General features: G+C 39.6%; 2 protein-coding genes and 1 long non-coding RNA gene across 3 annotated transcripts in view; 1 reads left to right on the forward strand and 2 right to left on the reverse strand.

Annotated features, from left to right (window-relative positions):
• Window positions 1-547: 547 nt before the first annotated feature.
• On the reverse strand, window positions 548-2355 carry mRpS21 (mitochondrial ribosomal protein S21). Its single transcript, XM_086970980.1, has 2 exons — window positions 2129-2355; window positions 548-896 (listed from the first exon to the last, which is right to left on the reverse strand). Exons 1-2 carry the CDS (start codon window positions 2214-2216, stop codon window positions 721-723), a joined length of 264 nt encoding a protein of 87 aa, XP_086827106.1. The 5' UTR covers window positions 2217-2355; the 3' UTR covers window positions 548-720.
• A 92-nt stretch (window positions 2356-2447) lies between these two features.
• raw (NDT-like domain-containing protein raw) overlaps window positions 2448-12470 on the forward strand; it is a 71332-nt gene continuing 61309 nt past the window's right edge. Inside the window, exon 1 of the mRNA XM_022844264.2 lies at window positions 2448-3180. Coding sequence (XP_022699999.1) covers window positions 3146-3180 — 35 coding nt within the window. The 5' untranslated portion in view covers window positions 2448-3145. The remainder of the gene's footprint in view (window positions 3181-12470) is intronic.
• LOC111266633 (uncharacterized) overlaps window positions 11743-12470 on the reverse strand; it is a 55087-nt gene continuing 54359 nt past the window's right edge. Inside the window, exon 6 of the long non-coding RNA XR_015313522.1 lies at window positions 11743-11949. This is a non-coding gene — a long non-coding RNA (uncharacterized LOC111266633). The remainder of the gene's footprint in view (window positions 11950-12470) is intronic.

Raw genomic sequence — 12470 nt, forward strand, 5'->3', positions numbered from 1 at the left:
ATATCCAGTTTGAAGGTATGGCTAGCTGTAGGCCTAGCTGTATGGTGACCTTGATATCAAGTATTCTTGAAACGATGGGATCAGACAGCCTACATCAGTATAGTTTATGTATGGCTAAACTGTGCCATTTTATACGTTAATTGGAGCTAACTACTGTTAACAATTAACTTTATATTCATAGACTCACGAGTATGGTGTATAATTAGAAGTGTCAGGGGAATGCCTGCCCGATCGACCAACCGGTAAGTGCGCAGTCATGACATCATGAGAAAGTGTCACAAAAAAAGTTCCGAATATTATTAGAACGAGGATAACGGGAAATAACGTTCGTAACAAATGAATAAAGTTGTATGATTCCGGAGCACTATTCATTGGCGTAGAAAATGATTAAATTGCTGTCTCTTACTTTGCTTTTAAATTAGCTCTGGCAGCTGCTGCCGTTATGCCGCTATAACTAATTGTTCGAATCGTCGTTAGTAACATGCAATAAAAGTTTACCAAGCTAAAATTTGCAAAAGACGAAAAAAACGTACCAGAGAAGACACCATTGTATCAAATGTAACTTTAAAAACTAACCGGCTCTACTTCATACTATCCGGCCAGCGTACTTTATTTGACATTTAGTTCATTTCTACTTTATTTAATAATAATATTATACGGTATCTAACATCTCTGAATTTAAGCATATCTATGGTTGACTCCCCCTATGACAAGAAACGGTCAGTGGTTTCCTAACCAAGGCTCATGTCTATTTTTTCGTAGGGTGAATTGAATTCTGCGGGACATATCCTCTTCGTAGATAGCCTTGCAGATTTCGTAGTTGATGCGCCGTCGCTTTTGGGTGGGCTTCTCATAGAAACGATTACGTCTATATTGATCAAAAATACCTTCCATTCCTGTAAAGTCGTGCGCCAGAATACAAAAGCGTAGGGTCACATTATAATACCGGTCATCTTAACGAAACTGTTATTTGAAATGTAATCAAAGGGTGGTACAAGAGTGTTTTGTTTTTTATTTTAAATTCTTTACCTAATGCATATAAAAAATAGTAAAAAAAAAATGATGAGTTAGTGCGAGAACTTACAAATACCACATCCTCAACGATATGTATCCTGTATTGTATGCATTATCCTGTATTGTTTTTATCTAACACAGACTTTGAGTAAATGATAATTGACTGTCAATGTGGGTCTCCACATAGGGCACAAGTAGTATTAAAGATTAGGATCTGCGCAAGGATTTCGCAGTTCTAACGGATGCCTCCTGTGCAAATTTGAATCTACAGGGAAACTTTGTAATTAAACAGAAAATTGGTAGATTCGAAAATCGTTGCAGATTAAATAAAACAATTAAATTATGTTACAACCGATGATATTTGTTAGCCAGATTCAGTCAGAACTACACATTTTCGCCGTGATTCATAAAGTGAAATCATATAGTGATTTAATCGTTCAGTTTAACCTTTAATTTATGAATTATGATGATAGCATTTGAATTTCTAGAAAGACTGTACGATTAAGTCGCTTAAGCTAGATTAACTGTCGCAGAACATACTGACGACCAGAATAAAATTAAAATATTAAAAATATTATAAAGTTAAAAAATTTCAAAGGTGGGGGTATGATAACAATTACTTTTTTATACAACCCCTATTATTACAGCTGCTTTTGGTAGAATCTGAATAGTTATTCTGATGCGCGCTGACAGCCCAACGCCGTTAGCTGGGTGCGTTGCGCCTTATTGAACAAAAAAGCCACGAACAACTTCACACTAGCGTAGCCCCGCCAAGACGGCGCATGATATAGATGACGTATAGTGGCGTAATATGTTTTTACTATTACTTCTATATATCATAATACATTACACAGCGACGATGTCTGTGAAGGGCTGACTGTGGCAGACACATGTAAGGTTTTAATTATTTTGTTTGTGTTGACCCCAAATACAAACACACCATATTGACTTCTGTTGATGTAGTACAAAGCACCCGTTGAAACATGCACAATATCGGATTGAGGCTAAACGTGTCCAGATACTTGCCTATAGGTTGTGTGCAATATCTCTAGTAATTTAGTAATAGAAAACCACAGCTGGACTACTATTTTGATTCGAAAAGTCGTTGCCTCACCGAGAATTCTGTTAAGAAGCCGGAACGCTTTGTCGACCTGTCCGTTTTGGACAAGCACAGTGCGACCAACAAATAACTTATGTCTCATTTTATATACACAGTTATCTAGTTGCTGTGACTTGGTTAATAATATCTAAAGTTTTAACTTTTCTTTTGGCTACACAACGGCAAATCCTGTAAACGATTGAATTTCCGGCGGCCGCTGGTGATTTTCGGAACGCTTTGTTTACATTTCTCTAGCAGGGCTAAATACCGACTGTAACGAAGATCGCGCACACTATCAGCGTTTAGCGCGTGGCGGCAAAGTCCGAACAGGGACAAATCGCTCTAACGTATATGTTACGAAGTGGATAAACTTGAAGCATGACTCAAAGAAGCCTATACAAGATAAGAATTATTGCACTGAGTCCGATAATGACTGAAAAGCTCATGATAAGAGATTTCAAAGGCAATAAACTATTTCACCCCATACATAGAAGTTCACAGCAGTCACTTGTACAACATTGAGTACAATGGGCCAATAAGCACAAAATATGCCAATAAGGATGTTGATATATATCCAGTTGGTACTATTACTGAACACATCTAGATAGACAAATCTCATGTAGTGCATAAACAGTTAAGGTCTCTAGTTTTTGCGCTATTCTTTTTATTTTTCTCCATATATAGGGTGGGTCCGCAGATGCACCATCAAGTCGTCTAGGCAGCCTCGCCGCCGCGGCTGAATGAGGGAAATCACAGAGCACTGCCAGAGTCTGGTTGTAGTTTCGGCAAGACGGGGGGATGCAACTCTCCGTTGTACCGGACTGGCTTACTCCCTTTCTCTTCTCGGTTCCGGGCTCGGATGGGTCTCGCGAGAGGCAGCCATAGCGTCTTGACTGAGCTATGCCCATATGGTCTGGGCCAGTGCTCGGTGCCCACTGCCGCCCAGCGGAGTGGTGCTGGCGCTGAGGCAGGCCCAGGTAATAACATATTATTGCAGTGTATTTGGTGCACATCTGTTTTGTGTGGCAGCCCATGGACCAGATCTCAAAGCTGTCTATCAACTATGGGTGAGTCTCAAACTGACTGAGTCTGAGTTTAAGAAAATGTTCTATCACGTTTCCGCTGAATCCGCGCGGCGCCTACACATAGAAACAAGCGCATACCTGTGTACAGTTTCGATGTAAATAGGCGGTAGGCAAAGATATGGCACAAACACAAGCTACCGATAAGATATATTGTATTAAATAGTTCGATCAAAAGGTCTAAAGAGCGAGCAAATCTAGCGCACGTTCGTGAGAATATTTCAAGTTTTTGCTTTAGAAACGAGTGCAGAACGCGGAACGATAGCGGTGAAGCAGACAGCTCGCATTTATTTGGTTAAAACATTTCGATTCGGTTCTTGTCTGTTGTAGTTGGCTGCCAACTGAAAAGGGAAAGAAAGAAGCTTATCAGGTATAGACTGCCTATAGATGAAATCTACAATCATATCCGAAAGTATAATATTAGTAATGATTGATTACTTGTTTACTTAGGAACATACTCTTGACAATAAGTAGTTACAACCCTTAACTTATGTTGAAAATAGCTAATTATAATTACTTTTAATTCAGGGTGAAGTTAAGCGGGATAAAGTCGATAGCTACTATTAATATAGTTCAGTATCGAACCGTTAAACTAATCGAGTACAAACCATGGACTGGCAAGGCAAAATTCTACATTTGGAACCTGTCATTCATCGTTGACTCATGGCTTAAGTATGCAGACTTCTGCCTAGACGCTTATACTTTGGTTCTGTAATGGAGTCCAGTCAACCGCCCAAATTTCGAAAACCGTTGACAGCTGGTCATTAGTGCAACTGAAACTTGAAACGCTTGAGAGAAATAGTCCACCTAAATGGTCACATATGATTAAATCAGCGTAAATCATGTCAGCATTATGTTGCGAAATTTGGCTGAAGTGTTTTAATTAAAGTTGCAAACTTAATAGTGAAACACAAAATATGACAAAAATCATTAAAAAGAACGAAACAAATAGTTACTACTGCTTGTTCTACTCGTACGTACGATATGTAGCTAAGCACATGGCGTTCCCGATAATTTCGAATTTAGATCAATGTCGAACTCACACGTTCCTTGAGTATAAATAGCACATGTCAATTATCTAGATATTCGTAGCAATTACGCCTTTAGTAACCTACGAACAAACGATTCGCCCATGTAGTTAAGAGGAGTTCCCGTTGTCGGTCGCTTGCCACTGTTTTACAGGGCACTGTGTAACAGGGCATTTATTTGTATTGTAAGCGTGATTATATTTGATTGTAACCTTTCGGGTTGAAATACGTTCATACGTAAAAAATGTAGCTTGCACTTTACGACAGAGTGAATGGCGTCTGAGGCAGGGGCCTACAGTTTCTGGGTCGCAAATACAGGAGAGGGCCGTACTTTGAACTTTGAGCAAGTAGATCTATTTTTTGACATTCAGGTCTTGGCATCAGCTTCCGCCGCTAGTAAGCAGCTTTAATGGTTACACTAGTTGCAAATATTGCCATACGCTCCCGTTTCGTAGAGTGTGATGATGGTGTAAAATCAAACTATCTACATTTTCGTCCTAATCTAGTTTTTAGCTGATCGCGTGCCAAAACAGACGCTTCAAAGTAAGGGATTCAAATTCCTTGGATAAACACTGGGCTCGCATGAGAAGATATTTTGGAAAGTTAATGTCCCTATAGAGATGTCAAACCTGGTTTGTCGACGTTACGAGTGCCTGGTTCTGCTCTGATACCAACCGAAATGAAACGCTGTATAGCAGAATTATCCTTCTATTGCGCGTATTTTATAAGTTTGTACTTTTGTAGTAAGTGAACGTTAGTCTTTACTTTTTGGCAGGTGAAAACCTAAGCACGAAATTCGTTTGATCTCAAAACCACAAACGGGACGACAGTCATAAAATACTGAATTGTGATTGCACCAATATGTGATTCGGTTTCTGATGAAAATATGAAACGTTACGAGTCATATAGATACTCCAGACTTCAAGGAATGGTATCGAAGTAGTTCTGCTGGGCATCTCCAGGACACTTAGAAATATCGCCAGCTTCGCATATTTCTTAAGCTGTTGACCTTAACGTATGTTTGTTACAAGTTGACAAGTGAGTGGTTTTAGGATAAATGTTTTTAGCGTCGCGTCCGGTACTTACGTCGTGGTTAAAATGGTAGGCACCAGCACCAGATGAAGTTTGTCTGCGCTTCAATTTTAAATTCAGACCTCATGTCGTCTTACAACGTCGCTGCTAAACACCATCTCGGAGACATTTCGTTCTTTGTGTCTTTAATTATTAAAAATACTAACGCTAATAGTAATAGATCATTGTTATACTAAGTCATTATATAGTTCCTTTTGAGAGTTCTAAATAAATATTATGATATCACTTCTATAGTTTTCATTTCTTTTTGTGTTTCTTCCTTTAAGCAGTGCGTCTTGTTGTCTGTTTCAGCTTTTCATTATCTCTATAAATCTAAAATACAGAATCTACTATCTCTATAAATTCAACCTGAATTTGACCCGCAAGCTGGGAACATGAATCGTTTCGCTAGCTCTATTCATTACCTACATATATTTAGTTCGCGGTACGAGTGATTAAGTTGCAGACTGGATAATGCTGTTGAGGAAAAATGGCAGCACAAGGTCATTCTTAATGGCCAGTGAGCTTATAGACTATCAGCATCTTTGAGTCCACTATATCGAGTTGATCGAGCGGTAGTATAGTATTGGGATGTGTTTATACGCATGCGCGGATTCGCAGTCGATAAACACTGGATGAGCCGGGAAAAAGTATGATTTGGAGGAAATGCTTACGAAGTTAATGGCGTGGGTAACCGTGACTGACGAAGCCTGCATTGTTTAGAGCATCAGCGCTAGTCAGTTTACTCTATATTTTGTTTCATGAACACATCGTTAATATCATCGTAAAGTTTCGCACCCATGTAGTATTTTTTGTTCTTATACACGCCTATAAATCTACACATTTTCCAACGAAAAAACAACTGCTAACGAAACCATTCGGTCGCACATCTTCTTTCCTTAGACGTCTTGGTACACATCAAAATGGGCCAAGCAGGGACAGCAAGAACTTCTTATGACAGTCACACTTGAAGCTGACTCTGATTTATTGTCGGTGAAAGTGCGAACCGTTTATTAGCTGTTTTAAGAACGAAAAATCAACGTCTTGGTTTTCTTGTACTCAGATATATGATGGCCTCTAACAAGCGCTAGAATAGAAAGAAGAATACTATAATAAGTTTATTCTTTTAGCGACCTTTATAGTAAGTCCACGAGAAATACACGCGCAACGGCAGTTTTTGACTCTGACGGGATTTAAGAGAACGATCTTGGTTTAATCTTTCTCTAAAAAATAAGCGGATTAAATGTACCTTCGGGACCGAGATCAACAACTGCAGTATTCTGACAGATTATCAAAAAATACAACTACAAACGAAATATTGTTAGGAAGTAAATCAACTGTTATATAGGAAGCTAAAAGGATATTGACTGTATAAAGCCTATTGCCTTCCGCTTGCGTGGCCGAAAACTGTTTTACCATAATATAACGCAGAAGCCAGACCGTGCAGCTTCTGGTATACTGGACATGAGCCTTTAGTTACCGAAATATACATTTTTAGATCAATAAAACAAGTGACATTAGAGGTAAGAAATATCTCTGTCAGGCCAAGCTCTATTGGGAAATGGCAAAGTAGATAGACGAATGAAAAGCGACAAATAATCTCACGAAAGTCAAACGGCAAACCTGGCCTCTATACGGTTACGATTTAAAAACGAAAATATCTCAAAATATAGTATATACTGTAACTATTATAGGTTCGATTGCTTAGATTTGTATATACGATTTTAAGAAAATTCGTGGACATGCTATGTACAACACCAGTAAACTTGAATATTATATAGAACAGGATGACATGTATAACGTGGAAAAGATCGCTTCAAATAATATGCAGATGCAAGGATATATTTCATTAGCGCATCGGGAAATTACTAAACAAGATCCGATTTTCTTGTACTTATCTATTGGACGTTTTCCTTTTCTTTCTTCATTTGATGGACGAGCAATTATTAAAGAAAGCAATTCATGTGCGCAAAACACACATACAGCATACTACAGTAAAAAATAGAGTCAAACTAAGCTTTCCTTACCGCAGTTGGTTAACGCTTGTGTCCCGTAACTGTTGCCCTCGGGGCATGATGCGGAATCGCCGCTTGCATAATTTTTTTCTGTGAATGATCCCATACTGTTTGGATCTTTAATGTCGTCTCAATAGAAATGACTTACCTAATCTGAGAATATTATCTATGGAAACAAACATATCTTTCGAAGAAAGTAACACAGTACACTACGTTTGTGTATCCAAATAATGATATGCAATTTAGAGCTTGCGGACAGCTGTTCACCATTAAGGAAAACTGACAAATAAGAGAAATGCTAGCCGTGACAAACATTTACATTAACTCGTCTGTTAATTAGAGTGATTAGTTACTCAGTTCAGGAGACGAAACAGACGCTAGACAATGATAGGGGCAAGTGACTCGATCGTCGGTCGTTTCGTAATGGTTACCCATATTGAAGGTCATGTAATAGCATCACGTACATAATCGTCTGCGATGCCATCAATCATAACTGGAAAAAACAACAGCACTGAGATAAAATAACATTATGTCACGTCAATAATACGCTTAGAACAGTAGAGTCACCGTCACATACGTCAAGCCTATTTACGCAGAAGAAAAATCGTTCAGAATATCTATGTGCAAGCAATCGGGTATAATTAAGAAATAGCATTTCATGGTGAATTTCAGAGAGAAATGATCCCAGCCTAAACTTTGTAATCCTTTAGTAGGCTTCAATATACATAGTATAGAAAGAGGAGAAAACGGTTATATTTCAGGGAGAAATGTAGCCGCGTCCTTCGTAGGTTTTTCGCATTTCGTGCAAATCGAGTCGGCAACGTGTGGCTCTGTCGTAGGGTGATCAGTCTCGCCCGCGTGATCGCTACTGGGTCCTAATTGAAAAGTACTATTTAGTATTCTTTAACCCAGAAAGTAGTGCAACTGTTTGCAAGATAACTTTTCTGCATCAACACCTAGATTGGTTAGCAGATGTCTACATATATAGGCTATTTATTGTGGTTCATTTGCAATGTCATTAAGCGGTCTTTGACCAATCGCAATGGTGTTTCTAAATGAGGCTCTACAGTGATCACTACTTTTGTTTGTGGCGCGATACAGATATGTGCTTTTCATAGTTTTATTTGTTGCTCTTTTACCATAGGGCGATTCGTCTGGGTATGGATCCGTCTCTATCGCGCACCCCTCCATGTTACTGCAACTGCCATTTGAGATGCCGACTGTTAGCGAAATAGGATATATTACATATTACTCCTATCAAGTTTGTGATGGACAAGGTCGCATTTTTTTGTTTTGCTTGCGCAAACAAAACTTGTAACGTTCCTTACTGTCAATCGACACCTTGTAATAGGCCTTCGTCTTAGCCGGGACAGGCTAAAGGCCAGCTGGTGTAACTTTACAGCGACTGACACACAACCAGATAGTATTATAAGTATAAACAATTTTTAAATAAGAAATATATTGCGGTTAGCTGTATAGGCGTTGCGTATATATAGGACTGCAAAGAAACATAGATTGCAATGCGTCTACAAGCACTGAAACAGCAAGGCTAATAAAAACAAGCATTACGTATGACTGGAGGCCGTCTGTGTGCCGCACAACATCATAGGAATCACATATTAAATGTACTCATTATAGCACTTCATAATGGAGTCCACACAATTGATGAGCACTCGAACAAAAAAGGACATGAAGGAAGGATTATGTCAAGTTTCTGTCCTGGCTTGGCTGCAATTTGTCCATTCCGTCGTATCCGTGTGTTTTTGTCGGTGTAACCTTGTTGATCTTCTTTGGGTTGAACAGGGTTTCCACCGCAGGTACAGTGTTAGATGCTTAGATGCAGTAAATTTGAAAAGGCGCTACATTTGCTTTGTTTTTCTGAAATTTTTTCAATTTTGTCAATGGGAATAACGGTCTTCGAGTTGTACGCTATTTGTTCAATTTAGAAATCGGTGTTCCTTTATAACATGAAAACCTGAGTCGTTAGTTGGGGGTATTGGTACTTTGTTTGGTAGTTCCTTATACTTTACTAGTACTTGTCTATTATAACCTTCTTCACACTTTACTACTTTATGGGTCTGCCTGACTTGAAAATGTCTTCCGGATCCTTTGATGTCTCCAAAAATTTCCGGCTCATTAGAATTATTATCACACGATCAGCAGTCATATTAATAGCTGTTTTTCAGCTCAATCATTCATATTCCGAACGAATCAGCATCGTTCCCTTTCATCGGCGTAAATTAGCCACTGAGTAAACTAATTGAAATCGCTAATATGTGCGACTCATCAAAAGAAGCCATTGACGGTTTTGAAGTACGTAGAAAGAGCCATACCAGAAAGCCTATTCGGCTTGCATTTCAGGCAAACGCCGAGAGATCCGTTGATTCGCTATTTTCTGAAAAATTATAACTTAAATAAATAATCAGAGCTATAAAAAAGTGATACGAGCTAATTTATGGTGTCACATCCGGAACAATTTTCTGTTCTGCCTAAATCAAACGTGATGAATGAAGATTCGACGGCAAGCGATCGTCGATTTCCTCTAGACGTTCCAATCCGAAAACTGAAGGCATTTTTCTGACTCGATATTGTTTGTGTCTCGTCCATTTACCGAAGGACGCTGGATTTTCTCTACGTGCCGACTTTGGGTTAGAAATAAGTATCTACTATCGCTGTTGCCGCCGTTATTTCATGGAACTCTCATGATAGTTCTCACGCGATGATTGGGAATATTATACGCCGCCAGGTAACATGAAAATAAGCCAAAGTAGACACATTTACTATATCTGTGTTACCAATTTCTCCGTAAATATAATCTGTAAGCATGCTTTTCGTCATTCTAATAACTTTTTAAAGCTATAGCTCACTCATTATTTGATGCGTTTTGTGTAACATGGGTCGCATAGAGTCTAAAAGATTTGGCATGAAGCAAATGGTCATTCTCTACAAGGCTGGTACGAAAAGTCATATCGTCAAGTTGAATCTAGCATCAATCGATCTTTATGTCGACCTAACGTCCTAGCTGGAAAGAGTTACCACAAATTTGTCGTTCTATAGCAAAAGTTATGAATTCTCGTTCGTTCTAATAACCACTGCATACTGAGTCCTCTATAGGTTCACAACGACAACGACGGCGATGACAGTTAGCTCTGGATTAGTTAACCCTTTCGCGATTCTGCTGCCGTCACACTTCTGGTAAGGACCATTCATCTCGGGGAAAGATATATCTGTGAACAAGCCGATGAGAGTTCTGAACGCTTCAGAGACTGCGACATCGAGGAGAGCATCGTGAAGGAGATGGAAATCGAGGGCAACGATGAGCGTCATTGCCAAATTAACAAAAAGGAGGTTTCACTCCCATCGGTTCAACACAACTCTAATAAACTGGTATAAATCTATTTAATGTCGCCTATCTCGTTTCACCTTCCTCACCGTAAGCATTATGACATTTTAAGCGTAATCATTTCTGTCGTCGTTTGTTTACTGTTGCGGGCACTGCGTATTTTCACCTTTTTTTTTGCCCTCCTTATCACCCATAGATATGCCTTTGCTGGCAGGTATCACTGCTTCGAATACTGTTATGTAGACCGACACACTACTACAAGTACGACAAAAGCTCGTTGTCATCAGGGTTATCTTTTCTCTGTGTGTTTATGCCAGTTCGCCGTTCTTCTATGCTAATCTTAACGTGTGTAAGGCTGTGTGCTCGTTTGTGAGCGTTTGTCTGTATCTCTTGGTATGTTTGTATGACGTGACGGAGGAATGTATGGCAAAGGCAGCTAATCGGCCCACGGGGGCCTCTGATGCTAAAGGAACAAACGACATAGAAGCTCAACCGACTGCGCGACAACTATGAGAGGTATCTGCGCGATTTCTGTGCGATATGCCGAAAAAAACGTTCAGCCAAGAACGCACGCAGGCTCGTTGGGTGGCTAGACGAGTTGTTGTCTGCCAGAGCAACAACGAGACTAACGCACGACGACGTGTGGTGTTTTTGTCGTCGCTGTCGTCGTTCTAATTGCTGTTGTTAATTCTGCCGGCCGCTCTAGGGCTAGCAACTGGCTTTTAGATAGCTGCAGAAACAGAATCAAGACAAGAGGACTTCGATAGAAGCGCAACATTGGTGAACTCCTGCTACTTCTTTTCCTTGAGTTGTTGTGTGTTAGTACCGGCTTCTACACCGGTGGCCTCTTCACTGTCAACGGAAACGATTTCTCATCATATCTTTCTCTGCTACGGTTGTCGATGAATCCGTTTGGGGAAACGTACTGTTGGCTTTTTTAAATTGATTGAAATGAAAAAAATTCGCTCAGTTATAGTAATGTACAGTGCTGCAGTCGCGTTCGGGTGCTGTTCGCCGTAGATTGCAAGGACTTACGTTTGACAGTCATAGTTGGGTCTACTTTCCGGTGGTCGAATTCGCTAGCAGAAGGTCATCGAAACCATACGCTCTACACATATACGCTTATTTAAAACCTAGTTGTTATCATAATATGTAGTCAAGATTAGGAGACATCGGCAGTAAGTTCGCGGAGCTTTTATTTCTCTGAAAATTGAGGCAGGATAAAAGTGGCAAACAGTTGGGTATAGACAGCTGAGGATATAATGGTGTTCCATAGTGCTGGTCTAATTGATCACCTCTGAAATGGGTAATATCAATGACGGCAAATGATATTCGATTGTATATTAATCTATAATAAGTTCTCCATTACTGACTAACTTAATTAGACATAATCACTTGAATATGTTTAGTTTATGCAATGGAATAATGTATATTGATGTGCGACACAATTGTAAATCATGTAATTCTACAGCCACGCAATTCACCAGCATTCCTCATTATCGGTACCATACTTCGTTTCGACGAGGTTTCCAACAACACGTGTGATGCCAGTGTTTATTACGGAGATCGTCCTAAAGGCAATCGTTTCATGAAGGCAACTGCCACTACAGGGTCGTGGGGTCACGAGTGCATCTTGGCAATCTAGCCTAAGGGTAGGCATTACTTAACATTCTGCCATTCTGATACTCGCCAGAATACGCAGTTCATTCAGGTCATAGCAGTATGGTGTCATATAGAGTACGAGAAAACGTCGCACGTTACAGCATAAGACAGTACAGGTCCTTTGGTATATATTACAGCTTCTACCAAGTAGAGTTC

This window comes from Varroa jacobsoni, unplaced genomic scaffold (assembly GCF_002532875.2).
Source record: "Varroa jacobsoni isolate VJ856 unplaced genomic scaffold, vjacob_1.0 scaffold_1104, whole genome shotgun sequence".
Classification (NCBI taxonomy): domain Eukaryota; kingdom Metazoa; phylum Arthropoda; class Arachnida; order Mesostigmata; family Varroidae; genus Varroa; species Varroa jacobsoni.

Bases quoted from the DNA above. Each gene is read 5' to 3' on its own strand.
- mRpS21 (XM_086970980.1), bottom strand. From the start codon at position 2,216: ATGAGACATAAGTTATTTGTTGGTCGCACTGTGCTTGTCCAAAACGGA. The intron at 897-2,128 runs GTGAGGCAACGA...ACGACTTTACAG, and splicing joins GCTTCTTAACAGAATTCTCG to GAATGGAAGGTATTTTTGAT.